At 63.3% G+C, this 24,608-nt stretch overlaps 4 protein-coding genes across 12 annotated transcripts in view; 2 read left to right on the top strand and 2 right to left on the bottom strand.

Annotated features, from left to right (window-relative positions):
• KASH5 (KASH domain containing 5) overlaps positions 1 to 11,075 on the top strand; it is a 34,942-nt gene extending 23,867 nt beyond the window's left edge. For 2 of the 7 annotated variants that reach the window (XM_065571056.1, XM_065571055.1), the window contains 6 exons: positions 488 to 616; positions 1,435 to 1,541; positions 2,978 to 3,122; positions 6,741 to 6,805; positions 7,907 to 8,017; positions 9,112 to 11,075. In XM_065571056.1, the coding sequence (XP_065427128.1) occupies positions 488 to 616; positions 1,435 to 1,541; positions 2,978 to 3,122; positions 6,741 to 6,805; positions 7,907 to 8,017; positions 9,112 to 9,322 (768 nt within the window). In that variant the 3' untranslated portion in view covers positions 9,323 to 11,075. Of the gene's footprint in view, positions 1 to 487; positions 617 to 1,434; positions 1,542 to 2,977; positions 3,123 to 5,005; positions 5,368 to 6,740; positions 6,806 to 7,906; positions 8,018 to 9,111 lie in introns of those variants that run through there. The other 5 variants (XM_065571058.1, XM_065571059.1, XM_065571057.1 and 2 more) reach the window with 5 other exon arrangements.
• On the bottom strand, positions 10,389 to 15,546 carry LOC101951310 (GTPase HRas-like). Of its 3 annotated transcripts, none has more exons than XM_005312820.4 (5): positions 15,413 to 15,546; positions 13,771 to 13,949; positions 13,278 to 13,456; positions 11,935 to 12,094; positions 10,389 to 11,487 (listed from the first exon to the last, which is right to left on the bottom strand). In XM_005312820.4, exons 2-5 carry the CDS (start codon positions 13,879 to 13,881, stop codon positions 11,377 to 11,379), a joined length of 561 nt encoding a protein of 186 aa, XP_005312877.1. In that variant the 5' UTR covers positions 13,882 to 13,949; positions 15,413 to 15,546; the 3' UTR covers positions 10,389 to 11,376. The 3 variants fall into 3 exon arrangements, with proteins under 3 accessions (XP_005312877.1, XP_065427170.1, XP_065427169.1); XM_065571098.1 differs by having other exon boundaries at positions 10,389 to 11,483; positions 15,413 to 15,544; XM_065571097.1 differs by having other exon boundaries at positions 15,378 to 15,415.
• Positions 15,547 to 16,561: 1,015 nt separating this feature from the next.
• On the top strand, positions 16,562 to 20,926 carry LOC112060920 (galanin peptides-like). The gene is made up of 6 exons (XM_065571111.1): positions 16,562 to 17,348; positions 17,981 to 18,059; positions 18,303 to 18,357; positions 19,129 to 19,219; positions 19,740 to 19,813; positions 20,129 to 20,926. Exons 2-6 carry the CDS (start codon positions 18,057 to 18,059, stop codon positions 20,227 to 20,229), a joined length of 324 nt encoding a protein of 107 aa, XP_065427183.1. The 5' UTR covers positions 16,562 to 17,348; positions 17,981 to 18,056; the 3' UTR covers positions 20,230 to 20,926.
• Positions 20,927 to 22,696: 1,770 nt separating this feature from the next.
• PTH2 (parathyroid hormone 2) lies at positions 22,697 to 23,446 on the bottom strand. Its single transcript, XM_065571112.1, has 2 exons — positions 23,275 to 23,446; positions 22,697 to 23,106 (listed from the first exon to the last, which is right to left on the bottom strand). Exon 2 carries the CDS (start codon positions 23,097 to 23,099, stop codon positions 22,779 to 22,781), a length of 321 nt encoding a protein of 106 aa, XP_065427184.1. The 5' UTR covers positions 23,100 to 23,106; positions 23,275 to 23,446; the 3' UTR covers positions 22,697 to 22,778.
• Between the last annotated feature and the right edge of the window lie 1,162 nt (positions 23,447 to 24,608).

Here is a 24,608-nt window from a genome sequence, read left to right as displayed (position 1 = left end):
CCAGAGACAGGGCGAGAGAACGCCGCAGTATCGCTGCAGCGTCAGCAGTCCCGGAGCATCTGCAGGGCGGGGCTGATATATCAGACCACAGACGAATTGCATTAGAAACGTCCCCAAATAGCTCTGACCTGGGAGGGAACGTCCCGGGGCTCAGTATTAGAACGATAAGGAATAACCGTGCGGGGTGCTCTCATCTACAGATCTCAAAGTGCAAATCCGTGTCCTCATCTGCAGGATGCCCAGGGGGTAAACTGAGGCAGGGGGCTGTTTAGTCCCTGTTTTTCACTGGCAGCCAGTTATTTCGGCTGCCTCGGCTAATTTGAAACACCGAGCACCTGCGTTTTAGAAGCCACATGGGCTTAGCGGAACGGGGCTCTGCCGATGTTCTCCAGCTGAGGGTTTGACCCTCAGTCCGCCCAAGGACGGTTCACACGAGGATAAATCACTGTTGTATGTGCACTTCCGCCCCGCCCCATTCTCCACGCAGGGACGAAAGGCCGAGGCCCGTCTGCCCAGCCCGCTGTGTGGGATGTGGCCAGGCTCAGCAGCGCCTGCGTCGGTACAGCTGCTGGTCGGGTTGAGTCCCGTGGATGTCAGGGCGGTGGCAGCGGAGCAGGTGAGGCCGGGAACCGTGGGAGGAGAGGGAAGCAATATTCAAGCTCTCTCGCCAGCTGGAGCCCTGCCCCTTTACTCGACCCCGAGAGCCGCCGTGCTGGGCTGACGGCAGGCCAGATGCTGGGCTAAATACTCAGATTAGTCAAATCTCGCAGAGCCGAACACGGGACAGGGCACGAGCTGGAAGGGAGGCCTTCAGCAAAAGCCCAGCTAAGGCCACAGGATGTCCTCCTGGTGCTTCGGCAGGGGGTGCTCTCCCTTATTTGTGCTGACTCCAATGCTTCTCGGTGCTGCAGGGGGCGCTCTGCCCTCAGTGTTGGCGCCAGGGGGCTTGTGCTGCAGGGAGCGGGGCGGGGGCTCGGTAGGAGGCACGCTCCGTTTGCAGGGGGCATTAAAAACTCTTGGGGTCTCCATTTCTTGCAGCGAGTAGAGTGTAGAGGTTAGGGCGGGGTGGGGGGGGGCCTGAGAGTCAGGAGTTGTGAGGCCTAGTCCCTGCCATGGAAGGGAATGTGGTCCAGGGAAGTGGGAGATATTTTATTCCCAACTCCAGGGGCCAGCGAGGGCTAGTGGTTACAGCGGAGGAGGGGGAACACGTGTCAGGACTCCTGGGTTCTATTCCTGCCTCTGCCCCTCATTCACAGCGTGAGCATGGTGAGTCTCTGCTCTTGTCTGTGGCTTAAAAGGAGCCAGCCGCACTCACATGGGAACTGCAGAGCTTAGCTGGCCCGGGGACGCGCTTTGGGAGCCTTGGACAACAGCCCCCCGATGTTTGCCTTACCCGGCTGTTGGCCGCACTGACTCAGGGACCTGTTTCCCCAGGATGTGGGCGCGGCTGACTGCACCCCAGCATGGCTGGCTCAGCCGAGCCCCACCGGGGAAGCCACAGTTCTGGCTGAGCAGCGACTGACGCCGGAGATGCCAGAAAGGTACGAAGCGGGGATGAGGGACGTGGGAGCTGCCTTCTGCCCGTCCCAGGCAGCCCGCTCTTCCCCCAGCTCCATCGGGCACGTCTGCACTGCCATAAGACGCCCACGGAACAGCCACCCTGGCCCAGGGCAGCTGTCTGGGGCTCACCCTGCAGGGTTAGAAAACTGCAGTGTAGACGTTGGGGCTGGAGCCCAGGCTCTGGGACCCTCCCCCTTTGCGGGGTCTCAGCTCCCAGGCTCCAGCCTGAGCCGAATGTCTACACAGCAATTTCATAACCCCGCAGCCCAAGCCAGCTGACCCGGGCTAGTCGTGGGTCTTTTATTGCAGTGGAGAAGTACCCGTCATTGACACACACCGGTAACTGACATAATTGGCAGCTACTTCAGGGAAACGCTCCTCCCTTTGGCCTAGGGGAAGTGCCCTGTGCTGGTACCACAGGTTCTGGTCCTGCATCATCATCTCCTGATCCATGTTAATACCTGCGCCAGTCACACGCTTAATTACTAGCCGAGGCCTGCAGTGTATGCAGATTGACCGATGCGCTAATTAGCTCAGCCAACAATTGGCAGGAAGTGTGACAGCAAACTTGGCCGCTGTCTTCATGGAGCATGTAGTGCTTTGGGTCAGGACGCCCGTCTCACAACGTCAGGGTGCAGAGACCGTGGTGCCAGCCTGGGCGCTGGCGTGAATAGGTGCGGCTCCATGGGAGCCACCCAGAACCCATCCTTGCTTGGCTTTAGCCGTGTTTGCAGCAGAGTCGGTGGGGGCGCCTTTTTCACTCCTTTACCACCGCCTGCGGAGAACGGAGCACCAGCTTTTTCGTCATAGCCCCTCGTGCTGATCTGGGTGCCGGCAGATAACCTTACTTGTTTTGTGCTTAACCCTTAACCCAGGATGGGGGGATGGGTATGTACACACCCACAGACCAATGAAGCCTGGGGCCTGATCCTTAATTGGGATTGTTAAGTGCGTCTGCAACATAAACAATTAATAAATAACAACGTTCCCCACTGCCAGCCAAGCTATCTGCCGAACTCCCAGCCGATCCGGAGCAGTGGGGCGTTTGCAAGGAGCAGCTGTGATCTCTTGGGAAACCTGTGGAATCTGGTGGTTCTTGATAGGCGTAAAACCAGACTTTAAATTATTTCCCTGGCAGACGGATCCGTTAGTGAAACGCAGCGTGGGGAGTGGATGGGGCACTCGGTTGGGAGTCAGGAGACCTGCATGCTAGTCCCATCTCTGCTGCAAACCTGGGCGAGTCCCTTCCTTGCCCCGTGCCTCAGTTTCCCCTCCCACCTTTTGTCTTGTCTTTTTAGCACGTAGGCTCTTTGGGAGAGTGACCCTCTCCCCTTGTGTATGTATTTGTACAGTGCCTAGCGCCGATCTCTGTTAGGGCATTGCTGCGATGATAAACAACCCCTCTCTTCCCATCTAGCACAGAGGAGAGGGGAGACTGGAGCTGCCCAGAGCTGTGTGCGCATGGCGCAGAGGAGCAGCTTAAACTCGCCAGGGGGACCAGTGAAGAGCACAGCTGCTTATCCTGCGTGGAGACCCATGTGCTCCCTCGGCCGGAAGGGAAGGTACAGACCTTCGCTAACGTGGGCTAGCTAAATCCAACCACCTTCGCTAGCGCAGACCCAGGGGAATGCCTTTAGCCTGATTGCAGCCGGATGAGTTACAGCCTTGGCAGGCGTCCGCTCCCAGTCAGGCCCTCTAGTTGCTATAAATAATAATGGCGCTGTCAGACCCAGGCGCGAGTGTCTCCATGCTCCGGCCAGATCCTGCGATGGTGTCAGCTACGCCAGCTGTAGAACCAGCCTTCTTTGTACAGGCAGCCGCCCAGCCAGCACATGGAACAGCAGAGAAGCTCAGATTTACTCTCCTCCCCATGGCCGGCAAAGGCCTATAAGATTTCATCCCCCAACTCCAATCCGTGCTCGGTTACAAAGTGGCGCCGGCGGTAGGGAAATTGATGGTGATGAACGCTCGCGCTGACAATGAACACCCGGCCAGGGGGCATTAGCCACTAACCGCCCCGTGGAGAGCACCAGCCATTTGAATAATAGGGTTCTGGAGATCATTTGCATTCTTGGAGCTGGTTGCTTTCCCTCCTTCTTCGAAAGAAATATTAAACACACGACTGGGCAAGGAGTGTGGGTGTAACACTTGTAGGGTTACGGTAGCACCCAGCTGTAATCGGGGCCTCATTGACTGGGTGCGGTACCTGCACACAGCAAGAGACAGCCCTTGCCCTGAAGAGCTTAGAATTGAAATAGGCCAGGCCGAGAAAGGAAGGGATTATCCCCATTTTATAGATAGGGAAAGTGAGTCCCAGAGAGACCAATTCAAGAAGGATGTTGATAAAGCCTAGAGCGACTCGATCACAGTCTGTAGGCACCCGCATGGGGAACATAAATTTGCGAATCGAGGGCTCTCCAATCCGGCAGACGACTCTAACTTGATCCAAAGGCTAGACGGTGAAACTAGACAAATTCAGACTGGAAACAAGGCGCCAACTTTCCCCGGCGCCAGTAGGTGCTCACGCCGCCCCGGCCCCGCCCCCAGTCCAACCCCTTCCCCAAAGGCCTCGCCCCAACTCTGCTCCCTCCCTGCCCCTATTGGACCCCTTCCCCAAATCCCCATCCCGGCCCCACCTCTTCCCTGAGCGCGCCACGTTCCCCCTCCTCTCCCCTCCCTCCCAGCCGTGCGAAACAGCTGTTTCGCAGCGCAAGGGCTGGGAGCTAGGGGGAAAAAGTGGGCAGGCGGTGTGCTCAGGGGAGAAGGTGGAGGTAACCTGGGCGGGGGGGGGGGGAAGCAGCAGGAGTTGCGTCTACAATAGGCCTTCCCTGGCCTGGAGGAGCTGCAGCTGCGCTAGCACCAGCACCAGCAGAGAGGAGTAGGAAGAGCCGAGCTCCCCTTGTGCAAGTCATTTACACTAGTGCACAATGCTTCCTGTGGCTGCAGGTGAATTGTGCAACAAGCAGAGACAAGGGGGTGGGGGCGGTGGTTAGATCAGACCATTCTGAACTTTACCCTTTATTTCCTTTATAACCGTGCCCCCCTCCTCTCCCACTTAAAGACAAATGAACATCTCTCTCTTAATGGGCTAATCTCCTCCATTGTGCTCGCTAATTACCCCTTTCCTGCTAAGAGGTTCTTATCAGCACACGGGGGCCCTGAATGGGAAGAGGTTCCTTTTAAAGAAAATTGTTTTCTGCCAGGGAAAAGGGAATAAAAAACCCACATGGCCCTTAACACTATTTATGTGTCTGCCTCCCGATTTCCCGTAAGGGACCTGTTTATGTGAACAGCCCCCACCATGAGGCAGGCCATTGCTGCTGCGGTCTTGTCGTAGCAGGGACGAATGGACTGCAGCAAAAATCCTACTTCCCCATAAGAGCGAACTCCAGCATTACTAACTGACCACGCCCCGGGTCTCACTTTTACAATCCATTTCCTTAAGGGTCCATTGCTTCTCCAGCTGGGCACCCCCAAGCAGTCTGACTGGAGCAGGACTCCTGGGTTCGCTATTGGTCTTAGACTCTCCCTACACCGCACAGCCTATGCCCACCATAGATACAACCTGCAGGGACAGAAGGAGGCGTTCTGCTGGAGTAGGAGCACCATCTGTCCAACTGTAGCACTCCTACGTGTGCATCAGTGTGTCTACACTGGGGGTGTGGTTTTGTCACACCCCCGACCCACACAGCTGTGCCAGTGTAAGTGCAGACCGGGCCGTGCAGTGTGCTTTTAGGTGCAAGCCATTTTTGTGCCTATGGCACTGTCCATAAAATGGGCACAAGGCTGCCAGACCTCCCAGAGAGACAGGACTTGTGCTCGGAGATTGGCAGCAGAACAAGCCTTTTAGATGAGCAGGTGGTGCAGTATAGATCCCTCCGCTCTTTACCCGGCTCGCTAGAGCAGGGGTGGGCAAACTTTTTGGCCTGAGGGCCACATGGGGGTTCCGAAACTGTATGGAGGGCCGGGTAGGGAAGGCTGTGCCTCCCCAAACAGCCTGGCCCCTGCCCCCGACTGCCCCCCTCAGAACCACCCCACCCATCCAACCCCCTCTGCTACTTGTCCCCTACCGGGAACCCCCAGCCCTGATCGCCCCCTCCCGGGACCCCACCCCCTATCCAACCCCCCTGCTCCCTGTCCCTGACTGCCCCCCAGGACCCCACCCCCTATCCAACCCCCCTCTCCCTGCCCCCTTATCATGCTGCTCAGAGCAGCTGGACTGGTAGCCGTGCCGCCCGTCCGGAGCCAGCCACGCCACCGCACTGCTCGGCAGGAGATCGCAGCTCTGCTGCCCAGAGTGCTGACCGCACAGCGAGCTGAGGCTGCGGGGGAGGGGCCGGGGGCTAGCCTCTCCAGCCGGGAGCTCAAGGGCCAGGCAGGATGGTCCCGCAGGCCGGATGTGGCCCGTGGGCCATAGTTTGCCCACTTCCACGCAACGGTCCTCAGCCAATTGAAATGCCAACTTTGCCTACCACATGCCAGCTTTCATGCCCGTTTTAGGAACGTAGGAGAATTGCCAGGCTGGATCAGACCAGTGACCGACCGAGCCAGCACCCCACAGTTACGGGATATCCTACCCCACATTGTTTAAACGCAGTCTCTGAACCATGAGGGTTTACATCCCCTCTAAACCAGACAAGGCAGATGGTCCCGTGGTTTGGGCCCTCACTTAGGCATTTGGCAACATGGGTTTGAATCCCTGCTCTACCCCTCTTTACATGTCCCTCAGCTGTAAATGGGGGATAACAGTCTTTCCCTCCCTCCTAGGGGGTTGTGAGGCTAAATCCCTTAGTAAGGAGCTCAGCTAAAACTCCTGGTTAGTTTTTTTTTTAATTATCTTATTATCCAAGATATTCTTATCTGTCTAAATGTTCAGCCCCTTTGGAAAACCTGCCCAGCTTACAGTAGATCACGGAGCAAATTATGCCCTAGGTGAAAGAATACGGATTTCAAGCAGTGTGCCTCCTGGCAACCCTCTGGAGCCAGCAGAGAAGAGAGACCCCGGCTCCCTGCTGGGATAATCTGACCAGCACCCCACTGTAAAACCCACCCTGCTGCCAGGGCAGCTCTGTGTCACAGCACAGCCTGAGGTCTGGCAGCTAAGCTCTGCTGAGCAGGGTGGGGACAGCTCTGGAACAATAGCCTGTTCACTCCTCATTGTGTCTGATTGTTTCTCGCAGGCAGCAAAACCTATCTGTCTGGAGACCTGGCCCGCAGACCCTCTATTGTCCAGTGCAGCAGAGAGGTAAGCCTGCGGGTGACCGAAAGCTGCTGAAGCGGCAAGCTGGCATTTTAACCGGGGTGGAGAGCCGTTACAGGGCTCCGGTTACACCCCTGAGCGATGGAACAGTCTTGCAGCTGGCACACGGAGCTCTGCTGACTTCCCGGTAGCTAAGATCATTTCCAGCAGCTCAGAGCCACAGAAGGGACGTCCAGAGGTCATCTACTCCACCCCGCACACTGAGGACAGACCCAGTAAACCTAGACCGTCCCTGAGAGGTGTTTGTCCAAGCTGGTCGTAAACGGGGTTTCCACAGCCTCCCTTGGTCACCTGTTCCCTTGCTGAGCACGTCTTAAAGCTAGAAAGCTTTTCCTAATATCCAACCCAAACGGCGCTCACTGCCGACAAAGCCGGTTCCCTCTTGTCTTACCCTCGGCGGTAAGACCTACCAACCTCATCCATATTGGAAGAGTTATTCCCCCCTCAGCCTTCTCTACACTAAACTGCCCAGTTCTTTCAGCCTTTCCCCAGAAGGTCACATTTTCTAAGTCTCTGATCACGTCTGGTGCTCTCCTGCTCTCCCCGACTCCAGCAAAAGCCCGATGGCACCCTTAGAAATGGGGGCGTTTGCCATTCCCCCATGGGCCAGAGCACAGTGTGCAGCCTGCGTCTAGAATGCTTTTAGTCGTCCTGCCGGGCTGGATCTCACCGAGCTCTTCTCGCTATTCCTAACGGGCTCTGTGACTTTCTCAGCTTCTGTGCAGGTGAGTGGCCCTGCCTGGGTATCTCCCTGCTGCAATTAAAGACCTGTGGCTGGCCTGGGTCAGCGGAATTGGGCTCACAGGGTTCGGGGCTATAAAACCAGAGTGTATTTAGCCTCTGATACCCCACAAGGGGGAATGTCTCAGAGTCCAGGCTCCAGCCTGGACCTGAACCTCTTATAGCCCCGCAGCCTGAGTCAGCAGACCCAGAGCCACAGGTCTTTTATCACCGTGTAGACGTACCGTGTGTCTGGAGCACGTAGCCTCAAGCTGTCCCTCCCCACAGTGCCCAGCCAACGGCCTTGTTCAATATCCCTCATCGTGACGATGCACCGGGATTCAAAGCTTGGCTTCTCTGTTCCAGGAGCCCTGCGGGAGGCCTGCAGCAAGGTGCACTCGTCCCCGTGCGGAATCAGCTGTCCCCCGTCAAGCAGAAGCAGCGGCAGGACTGCTGGTTCGAAACCTTAGCCCCATGGTGAGTAGCTCCCTGCAGAGTTCGGTCTAATCCCAGTCCTCCACCCCGCCCCCGTGCTACACAGTGCCACTCTCCCACCAAAGAGCTCTGTCCGGCCAGCGCCCGGGTGTCCCAGAGAATGCGTGGGGGAGTCTAAAATGGTTTTCCTGCTGTATCACACACAGCACCAGGATGTATAAACAGCAGGAACCCCAGGAGGAGCAAGGTAGTTATATTCCTTCTGTATTTGGCCCTGCTGGAATCCAGTGCCCAGTTCCGGTGTCTGCAACTCAAGGATGTCGATAAATTGGAGAGGGTTAAGAGAAGAGCCCCCGGAACGGTTAGAGGATTGGAAAACACGGCTCCAGGAGCCACGTCTATTTAGCTCCCAGAGATGGTTAAGGGGTGACTTGATCACACTCTGTCAGTACCGACATCACAGGCTCTTCAGTCTAGCAGACAAAGGTCTGTAACACGATCCAGTGGCTGGGGGTCAGTTCTCCATCACTGGCCACATGTAACTCAAGCCTGGCTGTTTCGCTCACGGGCCTGGTCTGTTTCAGTCAGCAGTTAAGGCAGGGTGGTCCTTCAGGCAGCCGGCCACAGGAGCTCAGAGTGGATCACAGGGCCGTGCTGACCTTGCAACGTAGGAATCCAGACGGAAAGGGAAACGGACAAGGCTCAGGGCTCGCCCCGGAGAAAGTGGCACCAGGTTGCCTAATGGAGCGAATTTCACTCGGTTTAGATGGCTGCAAACTGCAGGGTGGACGCTCTCCTTTCACGTCAGCTTAAACCGCGTCCTGAAGGATTTAAGCGAAAGTGAAATAAACCTGGTCTAAAGTGAAATAAAAATATCCGCCCAGGGTTAACGGAGAACTCTGAACCGCGTGTGCAGGGGGGCGTTTGCCAACACTGGTGGTGGTAATTCTTCTCTGCTACAGCCCCCATGCATAGATCAGACTTGGGGGGATGGGACATCTTCGACCCCCACTTTATCTTGGTGGGAGCTTTCTTCCCGAGGGATTGATGGGGGGGGCACCTCTGGTGCATTCTGGATGAGAGGGAGAAAGCCGCAGCATCTCTCCTTTGTAAAAGCAGCATGTTTCTTTGTGCAGGTTTCGCTTGGGCCTGATTTGCCTTCTGCATCGGCCGCAGCCCCACCTCCTCCCCAGCCGCCTGCTGCTGGCCCTGCTTGCGACACTCCTCTTGCTGCCAGCACTGTGCTATCTGGCGCTGCCATGCAGGCAGCAGCCTGGCTGGACCATGCCGACAGGGCTGGCGTGGCCACACCTCCAGCTGCGGTACCTGAGGCCCCCACCTTTGTGACCCCTTCCCACCCCGACTGGAGAAAGCAGCTCTTTGGGGGCCAGGGAAGGTCCATTTTAAGCTGCTGGCCGTCCTCGCTGGGAGCAGCTCTGCCTTGAAGGCAAATAAAAAGCCAGTTCAGGCCAATGAACTGGGAGCGTGGCTGTCAGTGCGGGGGCAGCCTGAGCCGTCACGTCCCTGCTGGGTCCCCCCACAGACAGCCCTTGTTCTCGGTCGCCCGAGGTCCCTTCGGTGCTGCTCGGGCAGCTTTGAGTGGCCTAAGGGCCTTGCTGCCAGCCCTTGGCATAGGGGATGGGGCAGGGGTGTGGCCGGGGCTCCCTGCACGGTGCCTATTCCCTGCCCACAGGGCACAGCAGGGGCTTAGCGGAGCAGGCTGTGGCTGGAATGTCCTGGCGTGTGGCTATTCTCTGCCCCACAGGCTCTCGAGGGGGCATGGCCGGGGGGCACTGGGCTGCGCTATTCTCTACCCCCAGGGCCCAGCGGGGGCAGAGCAGGGTTCTGTGGCTACTCCTTAGGGCCAGTGGGAATCACAGTAAGTGAGGGCAGAGCTGGGGCTGCTTTATTGACAGTGGGGCCCAGGCAGGCCCCAGCTCTGGGGATCACAAAAGGTGGTTTTAAACTCCCTGCCCATCCCTGCCCCAAGCAGCCCAACCGAAGGCCCCGCTCCGGCAGCCAGACCTCCTGGCCTCGAGCTCCACAGCTGCAGAGCCCTTGCTGTCAGCACTCGGGGTTACCCCTCACCCCAGAGCCTTGAGTCTAGTGCTCAGCTCCCACCCTGGCACATCCCACCCTGGTCCCGCAGGCTCGGCGCAGCCACAGCGAGCAAGCGGAGACTGACACCTTTAAGACTCAGCCACCCTGGGACCTGGAGCGTTTGTGTAGAAGCAACAACTGTGGACAAAAGCTAAATGACGGTGGACTCAGGGTCTGTCTCCTAGGGATCCGCCCGTTCTGCCCGCCCACCTTCCTCCCCCGAAATCAAGCCAGGCTCCCCCCTCAACGTCAACTACGATTTTTCAGCCCGAGACACGAGAATTGGGAAATGCAGACCGACTGGGCACGCGGGTGGCTGGGTTAACTTCTTCACTGGTTTATTTGCAGCTCCCATTCTCTGCACAGCGCATCGGGGGAGAAATGCCTTTCAGTGGGGGGGGGGGGGGGCCCAGGAACAGAGCATCCGTACACAGCTGAGCCCTTTCCACGAGCCGCTGGATCCGCTCCCAATCACCAAAACTTACACGGATTTCCCAGGAACAGCCGGAAGAGAGGGTAACCCCAATCTATCACTCCCCTCAAAACACAGCTATTGACCTTCTTATCTCTCTGCTCTGAGGGACCCAAACCCCACCGTGGTCCCTGGCTTCCCACCCACCAGGTATGCCAATGGAGTGGGGCCATCCCCAGAACCTGGCACCCTTCTTAACTGCAGGACTTACAAAACCTCCAACTGTTGCAAAACTGCACTCGGCCTGGACGCTCTTATTTCTGTGGGGAGCAAATGACCCTTTCCCTCCATCGCGCCCACAGGTTGTGCGCTAAGGTGGCACAGCTGTTCTTGTCCCGGTGAAGACCTGCTCTCCAACTGGAGAGCAAACCAGAGGGCCGTGGATAGCTGCTAACAGGACCAGAGATTCAACCACACTAGTATCTGTGTTACCACAGCCTGGTGTTTGATCGGACAGGGAGGAATTACAACCCCTCAGCTGGGGTTTTGCTGCCCGCGCTTCTGTCTACAGTCGTTCCAGGGGATGTTTCCTTCTATGAAAAACAGCCAGGAAAACGAAGGGCATCTCTGGGCCGACGTCAGGGGGTAGGGTAGATCGGTGCAGTTTTGAAACTTCTTTTTAGTTGGAGCTTCAGGGACGAATGGAACCACGAAATCAAAAGAGTCACATCCTAGTCTCTGCTGCCTTCTCCTCCCGGCTGCTCCAAAGCCAACCAAGCATCAGGATGTTGCTGGACGCTGCGCTGCTGGAGTTTACAAACCAAAAGGGCTCAGGAGGGGAAGGGTGGGGGGCGGAAGGATCCTCGCCACTCCCGCGCCAGTCTGTCCCTCAGAGGATCACGCACTTCTTCTTGGAGCATTTCTTCTTGCGTCCGTTGCTGATCTTCTCCTTGTGTTTCCGGATCTCCCGCACCAGCGTGTAGAAAGCGTCCTCCACTCCCTGGCGTGACGAGAGCAGAACGGGCGAGAAGAGAAACACACGCAGCTAAATGGAGGTTTAGACAAAGTCCCCGCCCGAAAGCACGGCTGGTGCAGAGTTAAGGAGCCCTAGCGCGGATGACAAACGTGCCAAAACGCGGACGCTGGCATCTACCCCCAGATGCTAGGTCTCCTCCTCGCTCTGATGCACAAGGTCTTTAATATCCCTCCCAAAACGCGTTAGAACAAGACTAGCCAGAAGTCTCCAGTCACTTCTGGAATCGGGCACCCAGGGGACCCAGCCTAGCAAGGAGAACATGGGTAGCAGCCGTCCCCAATCGAAAGATTTTGCATTTTCCACTTATTTTAAAAAATAAATAAAATAAATAATTCTCCGGCCAGCTCTGGGGCCAAGGGAACAGGCCAGTGTCGCTTTGCATCCCCACCGCCAGCAGGGTCCCCCACGCACCTGCCTGGTTTTGGCCGAGGTCTCAATGAAAGGGATCCCGTAGTTCTTCGCCAGCTCCTGCGCCTGTTTGGTGTCCACCGTCCGAGAGGGCAGGTCGCACTTGTTACCGACCAAGACCATGGGGACGTCGTCCGAATCCTTCACCCTGCTGATCTGCTCCCTGGGGCAGAAGGAAAGGGGCCATCAGAGCTGAAGTACACAGCCGGGGGCTGGAGAGAAGACCGACCCCACCACCATCCGCCCCCAATCCCGCAGCTTCGGCTGGGGCATTGCTGCCCGGCAGAAAGGACGCCAGGCTGGACAGAGGAGGTTGGGCCAGACAGCACCTGGGCTCCTGAGGGGCCACTGACTAGAGGCGGCTGCTGTTCTGGCTTCAATACAGAGCCGGAGCCAACGCTCACTGGTGCCAGCGGGTCCTGAATCGGCAACCCAGCGCGCCGCCACAAAACGGGGGACAGCATGATCTACAGCCAGGCAAGGTGTGCGAAGGTCTGCCGATGATCCCCAACGCACAGCCCCCCATTATCCCAGCCCTGGGCTCCCCCCAGCTCTGCCGATGATCCCCAACGCACAGCCCCCCATTATCCCAGCCCTGGGCTCCCCCCAGCTCTGCCGATGATCCCCAATGCACAGCCCCCCATTATCCCAGCCCTGGGCTCCCCCCAGCTCTGCTGATGTTCCCCAACGCACAGCCCCCCATTATCCCAGCCCTGGGCTCCCCCCAGCTCTGCTGATGTTCCCCAACGCACAGCCCCCCATTATCCCAGCCCTGGCTCCCCCCAGCTCTGCTGATGATCCCCAACGCACAGCCCCCCATTATCCCAGCCCTGGCTCCCCCCAGCTCTGCTGATGTTCCAACCCCAACCCCCAGCCCCCCATTATCCCAGCCCTGGGCTCCCCCCAGCTCTGCTGATGTTCCCCAAAGCACAGCCCCCCATTATCCCAGCCCTGGGCTCCCCCCAGCTCTGCTGATGTTCCCCAAATCACAGCCCCCCATTATCCCAGCCCTGGGCTCCCCCAGCTCTGCTGATGCTCCCCAAATCACAAGCCCCCCATTATCCCAGCCCTGCCCGCCCCAGTTCTGCTGATGTTCCCCAACCCCCCATTATCCCAGCCCTGGGCTCCCCCCAGCTCTGCCAATGCTCCTCAATCTCAACCCACAGCCCCCTCTTTATCCCAGACCTGCTGGTGTCCCTCAACCCCGACCCGCAGTCCGCACATTATCCCAGCCTGGGCTCCCCCACAGCCCTGCCACATCGGTACCTCTCAACTCCAACCCGCAGCCCCCCGTTATCCCAACCTACCCACGCGCCGCCCCGGGCTGGGGAAAGGACCCCGCTGACCTGTAGTGGTGCACGTCTTCGAAGGACTTTGCGTTGTTGATGGCGAAGACACAGAGGAAGCCCTCGCCCGTGCGCATGTACTGGTCGCGCATGGCGCTGTACTCTTCCTGCCCGGCCGTGTCCAGAATGTCCAGCAGGCACGTCTCGCCGTCGATCACCACCTGCTTCCGGTACGAGTCCTGGGAGGGGACGAGACAGGCTTGGAGTGCCCCAGCGCCTGACAGACGGGGCCCCTTGGGGCACGCGGGGGCACCTCTGGGGCAGGCATACGGGGGCTGGGTAGGCGAGGGCCCCTTGGGGGGGGGGGGGGGAGGCCTGGGGGCTGGGCACATGGAGGCCCCTCTGGGGCAGGCACACGGGCTGGGTAGGCGAGGGCCCCTTGAGGGGGGGGAGGCCTGGGGGCTGGGCACATAGAGGCCCCTCTGGGGAGGCACACAGGGGCTGGGCAGGCAGGGGCCCCTCTGGGGCGTGGGGGGCTGGGCGGGGGTCTCACCTCTATGGTGGGGTCGTACTCGTCCACGAAGTGGTTCTGGATGAGCTGGATGGTGAGCGCGCTCTTGCCGACGCCCCCAGCCCCCACCACCACCAGCTTGTACTCGGTCATGGCGGCCGGGGCGCAGATCAAACGGCCCCCCCGGGGGTCCCGGCCCCGATCATCGCTCCAGACTGGCCCTGGAACCGGCCACAGCGTTAGAGCGGGGAGCCAGGACGCCTGGGTTCGCGCCTCTGCCACCTCCCGCGTGGGGAACCCCAGCCCGGCCCTGAGAACTGCCTCCCGCACTGAGTACCAGCCCTGCAATCCCCCCGCAGCCCCCCAACACCTCCCCCCAGCCTAGCCCTCCCCCCACAGCCCCCCCAATACCTCCCCCAGCCTAGCCCTCCCCCCCACAGCCCCCCAAAAACCTTCCCTCAGCCTAGCCCCCCCCACAGCCCCCCCAATACCTTCCCGCAGCCTAGCCCTCCCCCCGCAGCCCCCCCAATACCTCCCCCCAGCCTAGCCCTCCCGCCAACACCTCCCCGCAGCCTAGCCCTCCCCCAACACCTCCCCGCAGCCTAGCCCTCCCCCCACAGCCCCCCAATATCTCCCCCAGCCTAGCCCTCCCCCCGCAGCCCCCCAATATCTCCCCCCAGCCTAGCCCTCCCGCCAACACCTCCCTGCAGCCTAGCCCTCCCCCCACAGCCCCCCAATATCTCCCCCAGCCTAGCCCTCCCCCCGCAGCCCCCCAATATCTCCCCCCAGCCTAGCCCTCCCGCCAACACCTCCCCGCAGCCTAGCCCTCCCCCAACACCTCCCCGCAGCCTAGCCCTCCCCCCACAGCCCCCCCAATACCTCCCCTCAGCCTAGCCCTCCCCCCACAACCTCCCTCCAGCCTAGCCCTCCCCCCACAGCCCCCCAATATCTCCCCTCAGCCTAGCCCCCCAATACCTCCCCCCAGCCTAGCCCTGCCCCCACAGCCCCCAATACCAAACCCCAGCCTAGCCCTGCCCCCACAGCCCCCAATACCAAACCCCAGCCTAGCCCTCCTGCTGCCCCAATACCAAACCCCAGCCTACCCTTCCCCCACTGCCAATGGCCTCACCCCCAAACGTGACCCCTCACCACAGCAGCTGCTCCCCATCCCGCATCATGCCCCCCAGCTGCCCTCTCTCCCCCCAGCCCCTCATCAGCCCTCCCTCCAGCATCCCCACCGCACCCCCCACTTCAGTGCAGCCACCTCCCCTCCTCCCAGCCCCCTTTAACGCACCCCAAGGCAGATCCCCCCTCCCTGCTGCTACACCCCATACCCCCCACACCACCCCTCCACTCCCCACGCCACCCCTCCCCCTCCCATGCCACCCCTCCCCAAGTCCCAACTCCTACACCCCACCCTCAACCCTGAAAGCTTCCCCACTGTATACACCCCCCTCGCCTCCCCCCGAGGCAACTCCCACTGCAATGCAACACAGCCCCACCCCCCGCACCCCCCCAGTGCATCTCCCCACGCTAAAGCCCCCCCCGGGCACCATCCCAGCCCCCAATGCACCGCCCCGCCCTTATGCATCTCCTCCGCCCCGGCCACCAATGCACCCCTCCCCCAATGCACCGCCCTGCAAACCCACCCGCTCTCCCACGCGTGGGCCAGACCCCGCCTCACCTGCAGCCGGCTCAGGGGCTCGCTGCCCCCCACGGCCCCGCCCTGCAGCCGCTCCCGGGCCCAGCACGGGACAGGCCTCGCGCCGGACACCTCCCCCGGCAGCCAATGGCAGCGCCGCCCCTCCCCCCACGCCACGCAGCAGCCAATCAGCGCTGGGGGCACCATAGAGAGGGAAGCGGGGGGGGGGGGTAGAGAGGTTGCGGGGGGGCAGATAGCGCCCCCTAGAGGGGCCCCGCCCCCAGCCTGGCAGGTGCCCCTCACTCCCGACCTGCAGCCCCTGCTAGCCCAGCCCCCACCCCCACCCCACCCCCGCTCTGCCAGTGCCCCTCACTCCCGACTCGCAGCCCCCTGCCCACCCAGCCCTGCCCCCTCCACCCCCCAGCTCTGCCGGTGCCCCTCACTCCCGACCCGCAGCCCCTGCCAGCCCAGCCCTGCCCCCCACAGCCCTGCCGGTGCCCCTCACTCCCGACCCGCAGCCCCCTGCTAACCCCCCCGACCCCCCCCAGCTCTGCCAGTGCCCCTCACTCCCGACCTGCAGCCCCCGCTAGCCCAGCCCCCATCCCCACCCCACCCCCGCTCTGCCGGTGCCCCTCACTCCCGACCCACAGCCCCTGCTAGCCCAGCCCTGCCGGTCCCGACCCACAGCCCCTGCTAGCCCAGCCCTGCCCCCCCCAGACCTGCCGGTGCCCCTCACTCCCGACCCGCAGCCCCTGCTAGCCCAGCCCTGGGCTCCCCCCAGCCCTGCCGGTGCCCCTCACTCCCGACCCGCAGCCCCTGCTAGCCCGGCCCTGGGCTCCCCCCAACCCTGCCGGTGCCCCTCACTCCCGACCCGCAGCCCCTGCTAGTCCAGCCCTGGGCTCCCCCCAGCCCTGCCGGTGCCCCTCACTCCCGACCCACAGCCTCTGCTAGTCCAGCCCTGGGCTCCCCCCAGCCCTGCCGGTGCCCCTCACTCCCGACCCACAGCCCCCTGCTAGCCCCCTCCTAACCCCCCCAGCTCTGCCAGTGTCCCTCACTCCCGACCCACAGCCCCCTGCTAGCCCCCCCCTGACCCCCCCCAGCCCTGCCGGTGCCCCTCACTCCCGACCTGCAGCCCCCTGCTAACCCAGCCCCCACCCCCACCCCACCCCCGCTCTGCCGATGCCCCTCACTCCCGACCCGCAGCTCCTGCTAGCCCAGACCTGACCCCCCAGCCCTGCCAGTGCCCCTCACTCCCGACCCACAGCCCAGTGGCCCCCCCCAGATGTGTCTCCGAGCCCCTGAAGTCACTCGTGAGCTGGTGACGCACTCAGTAGGTGCCCTGGGCCCTTGGCCAGGATTCACACGGATGCTCTAATTGTGCTGATGGGGACAAGGCCTGAGGCTCTTACCCAACCTCCCTTATGAGAATAAAGGACCATCCGCCAACGTGTGTGGGGGGGGCCCTGGGAGCCAGGACTCCTGGGTTCTCTCCCTGACTCAGGGAGGGGGTGGGGTCCAGTCAGTGGTTAAAGCGGGATGGGACCCAGGTCAGGACTAGGCTCATTAGCGTCTTTTCAGTAATGGGGAAACTGAGGCATGGTGAGATGTGCCCAGCCCCCCCCCCCCCCAATATATGCAGGTAGTGCCTGGAATAGAACCCAGGCATCCGGCTGCCCCCGCCAATTTCCCCTTGAGCCCCCGCGCCCCTAGAATCCCCCCAGTTCCCCACTCCTGCCCCCCCCACCTGTGTGCTGGAGTCAATTAGAGCTAATTACACCAATTTTCAGCCCATTTTCTGACTAAGTGGAAAAGAGAAATTAGAGGCAAAATAAATGAACAAGCCCCCCCCCCCCGAATCCATGGGGGGCGATTAGCTACACCCCCCCAGGCATGACGCACCCATCTGCCTGCAGCCCCTGCCCTGTATAAATCCGGTGCCTGATCCCCCAGCCACAACCAGAGCGGGGCAGAATTTGAGGTGAGATTCCCCCAGCCCCCCAGAGTCGGGCCCTGCCACAGGTCAGGACTGAGGGGCACCGGCAGGGCTGGGGGGAGCCCAGGGCTGGGCTGGCAGGGGCTGCGGGTCGGGAGTGAGGGGCACCGGCAGGGCTGGGCTAGCAGGGGCTGCGGGTCGGGAGTGAGGGGCACCGGTGGAACTGGGTTAGCAGGGAGCTGCGGGTTGGGAGTGAGGGGCACCAGCGGGGCTGGGGGGTAGCCCAGGGCTGGGCTAGCAGGGGGCTGCTAGTCGGGTTTGAGGGGCATTGGCAGAGCTGTGGGGGCAGGGCTGGGTCAGTGGGATGGGAGGGTTTTTTTGCTGGGGGGAGGACAGAAATATCCTATGGTGCAGTGGGCTGAGGGTAAAGCCAAGTGTGTGTGTGATGAACAGCGAGTTTGGGGGGGCAGAGATAGAGGGAGCCCGGACGCCTGGGTTCTATCCCAGCTCTGGGAGAGCAGTGGGGTCTAGTGGATAGAATGCGGGGGCGGGGGGGCTGGGAGCCAGGACTCCTGGGTTCTCTCCCCAGCTCTGGGAGGGGAGGGGGGGTCTAGTGGATAGAATGGAGGGGGGGGGGCTGGGAGCCAGGACTCCTGGGTTCTCTCTCTCTTTCACAGATGGGGACCCCTGCTGTGCTCTGCATCTCTCTGGCCCTGTGGGGGCTGCTGGGCGAAGTGCACCGGGATCCCTCTGATGGTGAGAGGCCCCCCAGACCCCCCCTCCTGCCAGCCCCTCCCCAGTGCCCCCTCCTGGGCCTGTCTCCTCCATCCCCACCTATCGCCACTGAGGTGGCAGAAGCCTGGACCCCCGGAGCCCCCTGAATGGTACGATCCCCACCAGGCCTCTGCTGGGGTCCTGGGCTATCCCAGTCGCGGGTGGGGGGAGCTCAGATTGGGGGGGGGGGTAGAGCTACTCGATTAATGGGGATTTTTTCTGCAGCTCAAAGACAAACGTGGCTGGACCCTGAACAGTGCAGGCTACTTGCTGGGCCCTCGTGGAGTACCCCCCCCACACGCTGCGCCCCCCCCCCCCGGGAGAGAACCCAGGCGTCCTGGCTCCCCTTCCCCTCCCCGGGAGAGAACCCAGGCGTCCTGCCCCCCCCAGGAGAGAACCCAGGTGTCCTGGCTCCCCCTCCCCTCCCCGGGAGAGAACCCAGGCGTCCTGCCCCCCCCAGGAGAGAACCCAGGCGTCCTGGCTCCCCCTCCCCTCCCCGGGAGAGAACCCAGGCGTCCTGGCTCCCCCTCCCCCCCCGCCCCGGGAGAGAACCCAGGCGTCCTGGCTCCCCCTCCCCCCCGCCCCGGGAGAGAACCCAGGCGTCCTGGCTCCCCCTCCCCCCCCGCCCCGGAGAGAACCCAGGCGTCCTTGGCTCCCCCTTCCCCCTCGCCCGGGGAGAGAACCCAGGCGTCCTGGCTCCCCCTCCCCCCCGCCCCGGGAGAGAACCCAGGCATCCTGGCTCCCCCTCCCCTCCCCGGGAGAGAACCCAGGCGTCCTGCCCCCCCCAGGAGAGAACCCAGGCATCCTGGCTTCCCCTCCCGCCCCGCACCATGCCACCTTCCCACCCTCCCTGGGAGAGAACCCAGGAGTCCTGGTTCCCAGCCTCCCCTGCTCTAACCACTAGACCCCACCCCCTTCCCAGAGCCGGGATAGAACCCAGGCGTCCTGGTTCCCAGCCCACCCTGCTCTAACCACTAGACCCACTCCCCTCCAGAGCCGGATAGAACCCAGGCGTCCGGGCCCACAGGCCCCCTCACCCTCTCTCTCGCAGACGCCCACCGCCCGCTGATGGATAAGGGGGCCTTAGCCGGGAAGCGGGAGGCTGCGGAGGAGCCGGTGCAGCTGGAGGTGGAGGTTCGATGGTGAGTCCCTGGCCACGCCCCCCTGCCCCCTTCAGGGCCCCTCTCTGCACCCCACTCACCCGCGCCTCTCTCCTCCAGGTGCCCCCCTGCCCCCTTCAGCGCCCCTCTCTGCTCCCCACTCACCCGCGCCTCTCTCCTCCAGGTGCCCCCCTGCCCCCTTCAGCGCCCCTCTCTGCACCCCACTCACCCGCGCCTCTCTCCTCCAGGTGCCCCCCTGCCCCTTCAGCGCCCCTCTGCACCCCACTCACCCGCCCCTCTCTCCTCCAGGCGCCCCCCTGCCCCCTTCAGGGCCCTCTCTGCACCCCACTCACCCGCCCCTCTCTCCTCCAGGTGCCCCCCTGCCCCCTTCAGCGCCCCTCTCTGCACCCCACTCACCCGCCCCTCTCTCCTCCAGGCGCCCCCCTGCCCCCTTCAGCGCCCCTCTCTGCTCCCACTCACCCGCCCCTCTCTCCTCCAGGCGCCCCCTGCCCCCTTCAGCGCCCCTCTCTGCACCCCACTCACCCGCCCCTCTCTCCTCCAGGTGCCCCCTGCGCCCCCCGGCCGAGCGCGGCCTCCAGACCTTGCTGGATTTCCTCTCCTCCCTGTGTCTTCCAGGTGAGTGCCAGGGCCAGACCCTGGCGGGGTGAGGGGGGTAGTGAGTAAAAGTGGGGGGGGCTGGGAGCCAGGACTCCTGGGTTCTCTCCCTGGCTCTGGGAGGGGAGTGGGGTTTGGTGGTTAGAGCAGGGGGCGCTGGGAACCAGGACTCCTGGGTTCTCTCCCTGGCTCTGGGAGGGGAGTGGGGTCTGGTGGTTAGAGCGGGGGGAGGGGGGGGCTGGGAGCCAGGACTCCTGGGTTCTCACACTGGCCCTGGGGGGCGGGGGCTTGCCCATGGAGCTAACCAAGGGGTCTCTGTCTCCTTCCCTCCTTCAGAGCTGGGGCCCTGGATCGTCTGCCCTCCCCAATGCCGCTGGGCAGCCCTAGCCCCCGGTCCCCGCCAATCTGCCTATGCCAGGAGCCCCCCCTCACGGTGACAGGCGCACACCCCAGAGCAGTGCCCCCTGCCCTGGTGTGGACATGCTCAGCCCTCCCCCATCTGCCCCCCCACCTCGGACACCCCCCCATCTCGTGGCCTTCCACGCAGACCTGCCCCCTGTCCTGTTCTGCCGCTGCCAGCCCCCTAGTGTGATGCCCCCTGGCCAAGCAAGGGGGAGTCGCCCCCGGGTACCCCATTCCACTTCCTGCCCTAGTGTGATTCTGGCAGGGGAGTGCGGTTAGTGGTTAGAGCGGGGGTCTGGACTCCTGGGTTCTCTCCCCGGCTCTGCGACTGCTTCCGCATGTGTCTTTGGGGGTACGTCCCTTCTCCGTCACTCATTGCCTCAGTTTCCCCTCCCATGGCCCCCCAGAACGCCCTAGTCATCATGCGGCATGGGGGACAGTGACGGGGCTGTGGACTCCCGGGAGACTCCCCCTCTGCAGTACAGGGCACTTGACACAGCTGCAGCCAGCGCCTCCCCGCGACGCATCCCGGAGCTGGATGTCAACCCGACGCTCCCTGAGCACGGCGGCTGGGACCGCCGGCGGCCCGCGACGGAGGGCACAGATGGGGCCGGGGACCCACGAGTCCTGCGGGGATCCTGGGGGAACAGACCCTCCCCAGACTCAGCCCCCCACCTCAGGGGGGCGAGGTCGCCCTAAGCAACCAGCCAATAAATATATTTCACTGCTCGATATACCTGTGTGGTGCTTGGGGTGGGGCGGGGGGCTGGGAGCCAAGACTCCTGGGTTCTCCCCCAGCTCTGGGAGGGGAGTGGGATATAGTGGTTAGAGCAGGGGGGCTGGGAACTAGGACTCCTGGGTTCTCTCCCCCGCCCCTGCAAGAAGCTTAGGAGTGATACAGCAGGAATCTGTGGGTCGGCAGCCTCCTCGGGGTCGCTCTCACTGGGGTGAGCCCTCGGCTTCCCGCCCCCTGGGAACCCCCCCCCCGGGTCAGTCCAGAGCCCCCTGCAGCAAGTGCCCCAGGCTGGGCCCTGGGGCTAGACGGACCCCCCCAGAGGGAGCCAGGCCCCCCAGCTCCGGGCTGGAGAGTGACTCAGCCGGGGGGGGGAGCGCAGGGGGTAGTTGTGGGTCTGGGCGCAGAGCGGAGAGTCCTGGGTTAGCGCCGAGAACAGAAATTACAGCCAAGGCCGGCTCGGTCGGGCCTGAGCCCAGAGGCCCCCCCCCCGACCCCTTAGTGCCCGGTGCCCCCAGCTGCCCCACATGGAGCAACCCCCCCCGGCTCCTCCCAACACTTTGTCCTGCAGCTGGTCGCACCCGGCCGGCTCCCTGCCCAGGGGGCGCCCACGGGCGTTAGCTGCTGGGTGCCAGCGGGCCGGGCTGGGCTCAGGTTGCCAGGCTCAGTCATACCTGGGGCTCTGGGTCACTGCAAAGGGGGAACCACCTTCTCCCCCTCCGCTAGCTAACCACACAGCTCGTGGGGAAACTGAGGCACGCACAGACTATTGTGGGAAATTCCCACTTTATCACCAGGACACCAACAGGGCTGGGGGGAGGCCCAAGGGCTGGGGTAGCAGGGGGCTGCAGGGCGGGAGTAAGGGGCACCGCCAGGGCTGGGGTGAGAGCCCCCCCATGGGGCAGAATCGGGAGACCCCCGGCCTGGCAGGGGTGAGAGACTGGGGGTCTTGGGGGTCACAGCAAGGGGGCTCCCGGCACTTCCACGCACCATCTGGGAAGGAGGGAATGGGGGTAAGCCCCCCAAAGACCCCAGCCCATGGGGAGAAGGGTACAGATGGGGGTAGGGGGACCCTCAGGATGGGGGGAGGATGGGCAGGGAGCCCATGGAGATGGGGAGCAGGTAGCAGGTGGGAGGGAGCCCCAGGGCAGGGGGGAGCCCAATGGCAGGAGCAGGGAGGTCTGGGGGTGCACAGAGACCTGGGGGAGGGGAAGAGCCCCATGGGTTCCCCGCCCCCCAAGTCCATCCCCCCATTTCCAGCACACCCCTCAAAGCTCTGACCCCCACCTTGGGCTCCGTGGAAACTGCTGCTAGGAACGCCCCCGCAACCAGCCTAGGGCCCTGACACCCCCAAACTCCGTGACAGTCCGTCTGTGTGTGTGTGTGTGTGTGTGTGTGTGTCCGTCCATCTGTGTGTCCTTCTGTCTGTGTCTGTCTGCGTGTGCGTCTGTCTGTGCTGACCTGCAGGAGGGGGGGATGGTCTGCGGGGGGCCGGGGGGGCAGTTTCTCCTCACCCACAAATCCTGACCCAACGTCCATCCAGGGGTCCCCAGGATTTGGCACGGGGGGGGGGGGGGCGTCGACTGGGATGGAATCCAGCTGGGCCAAGCCCCAGATATGTCAGCCAGCCCCACACAGAGCCCCCCAGCCCTCCATGCCCCCACCCCTCACAGCCAGCCCCACGGACCCCTCCTTCCACCCCCACCCCCTCTCTCCACACACCCCATCCCTCCCCAATGAAAACACCGGCCACTGGCTTTAGGCTCTGAGTCACCAGACGGAAAGTAAAGATCCTTTATTGGGGGCGCACGGCCCCCGGACGGCGGGACAGACGGATGCGGCCCCCCCCCCTCAGTCGGGGTTCACCACCAGCAGTTTCTGCATGTAGGAGTTGAGCCATTTCTGGCGCTCCATGGCCGTCAGCATCTTGCTCCGCTCCCGGAAAGCCGCGTCGTCCGCCACCACGATGCTCCTCTTCCCGCCCCAGCCCGGGGCCAGCTCCGCAGGCGGGACTTCCTGGCTTGGCCCGCTCCAGAGGCGGGACTTCCTGCTTCGCCCCTCTCCGGACAGCATCCGGAGGCTCCAGTCCTGCAGGGTGATGGACGGCAGCTGCAGGTCCCAAGCCAGGGGGCGTTCGCCGGGGTCGGCGGGGTCCTGTGGGGCATCCCGCATCCACAGCCTAGGCAGAGAGAGAGAGAGAGAGAGAGAGAGAGACAGAGACAGCCCCGGACTCCTGGGTTCTCTCCCCAGCTCTGGGAGGGGAGTGAGGTCTAATGGTTAGAGCGGGGGGTCTGGGAGCCAGGACTCCTGGGTTCTCTCCCCAGCTCTTGGGGGGGGGGGGCTGTACCTGTTGGGGGGATACGACGGGGGGAGCCGAGCCCCTGAGCACAGGAGCAAGCAGCAGCCCAGGAGGAAAGTGACGGGAACCAGACTTCTCCCAGTGCCGGGTGGGGCGTCATCTCCAGCCCTGGGGGGACGGAAACAGGGTCAGAGGCCCCTGGACACAGCCCCCCACCAGCCCCTCCCCAGGCGGCCGAGCCCAAGATCTCCTCCTCCGCTCCCAGCCCCCACCTTGCCTGGCTCCGCTGGTACCAGCACCTCCCCCAGCCCAGCGGCACCCCCCCAAGCTGAGCCCAGCCCCCCAGCCCAGCCCCCCAGCCAAGCCCCCTCTCCCCCAGCCCAACGGCACCCCCCAGGCTGAGCCCAGCCCCCCAGCCCAGCCCCCTCTCCCCCAGCCCAACGGTGCCCCCCAGGCTGAGCCCAGCCCCCCAGCCCAACCCCCTCTCCCCCAGCCCAACGGCGCCCCCCCGGGCTGAGCCCAGCCCCCCAGCCCAGCCCCCTCTCCCCCAGCCCAACAGCGCCCCCAGGGCTGAACCCAGCCCCCCAGCCCAGCCCCCTCTCCCCCAGCCCAACGGCGCCCCCCGGGCTGAGCCCAGCCCCCCAGCCCAGCCCCCTCTCCCCCAGCCCAACGGTGCCCCCCCAGGCTCAGCCCAGAACCCCAGCCCAGCCCCCCGGGCCCCCAGCACCCTCCGCAGGTTACCTGTGATCCCCGAAGCGGTGCACAGCCCAGCAACCCCCCCGTCTCCCTGGCCCCAGCTCCCCGGCGCGATTTATACCCGTCCGCCAGCCCCCCCAGACCCCTCCCCGCTCCCGGCGTGACGCAGGCCCGGGCGGCCGGCGGGGGTGTCGGGGGCGTGGATCGATGGCGCCGCTGCCGAGCTGGGGGGGGTCCCCGACCCCGTGCGTGGACCGAGATGTTAATGAACCAGCTGGGGCGGCGGGGGGCTCCTGGGACCCCCAAGTCTGACGCCTGGGGGGGAGGCTGGGAGCTCAGAGTCGATGGGACAGACGGAACCCCTTGGCCTGCGGCTTCTAATTGCCCGCCCCTCCCCCGCTCGAAGGCCTCGTTAGACGGCGTCGCTAACGAAGCCCCCGGCCCCCGCCCGTGATTCACTGCCGGCCCAGCCGGCTGTCGATGGCGAGTGGGTGGTTCCGGGGGGTGTCTCGCTCTCCAGGGCTCATTAGCGCCGGACTCGTTAGCCGGCACCCTAACGAGCTGGCGGGGAAAGGGGGGCTGGGCCGTGTCTCCCAGCTGGGGCGGGGGGGCATCCTCTAGGACGTGGGCCCAGAGGCAACCGTCCCCATATTGCGCCCACTCTGGGGGGCCCAGTACCCCGTGGG

This window comes from Chrysemys picta, chromosome 17 (genome assembly GCF_011386835.1).
Source record: "Chrysemys picta bellii isolate R12L10 chromosome 17, ASM1138683v2, whole genome shotgun sequence".
NCBI lineage: Eukaryota > Metazoa > Chordata > Testudines > Emydidae > Chrysemys > Chrysemys picta.
Note: the sequence above shows the minus strand (reverse complement) of the source record. Positions and strands in the feature narration are given on the sequence as shown.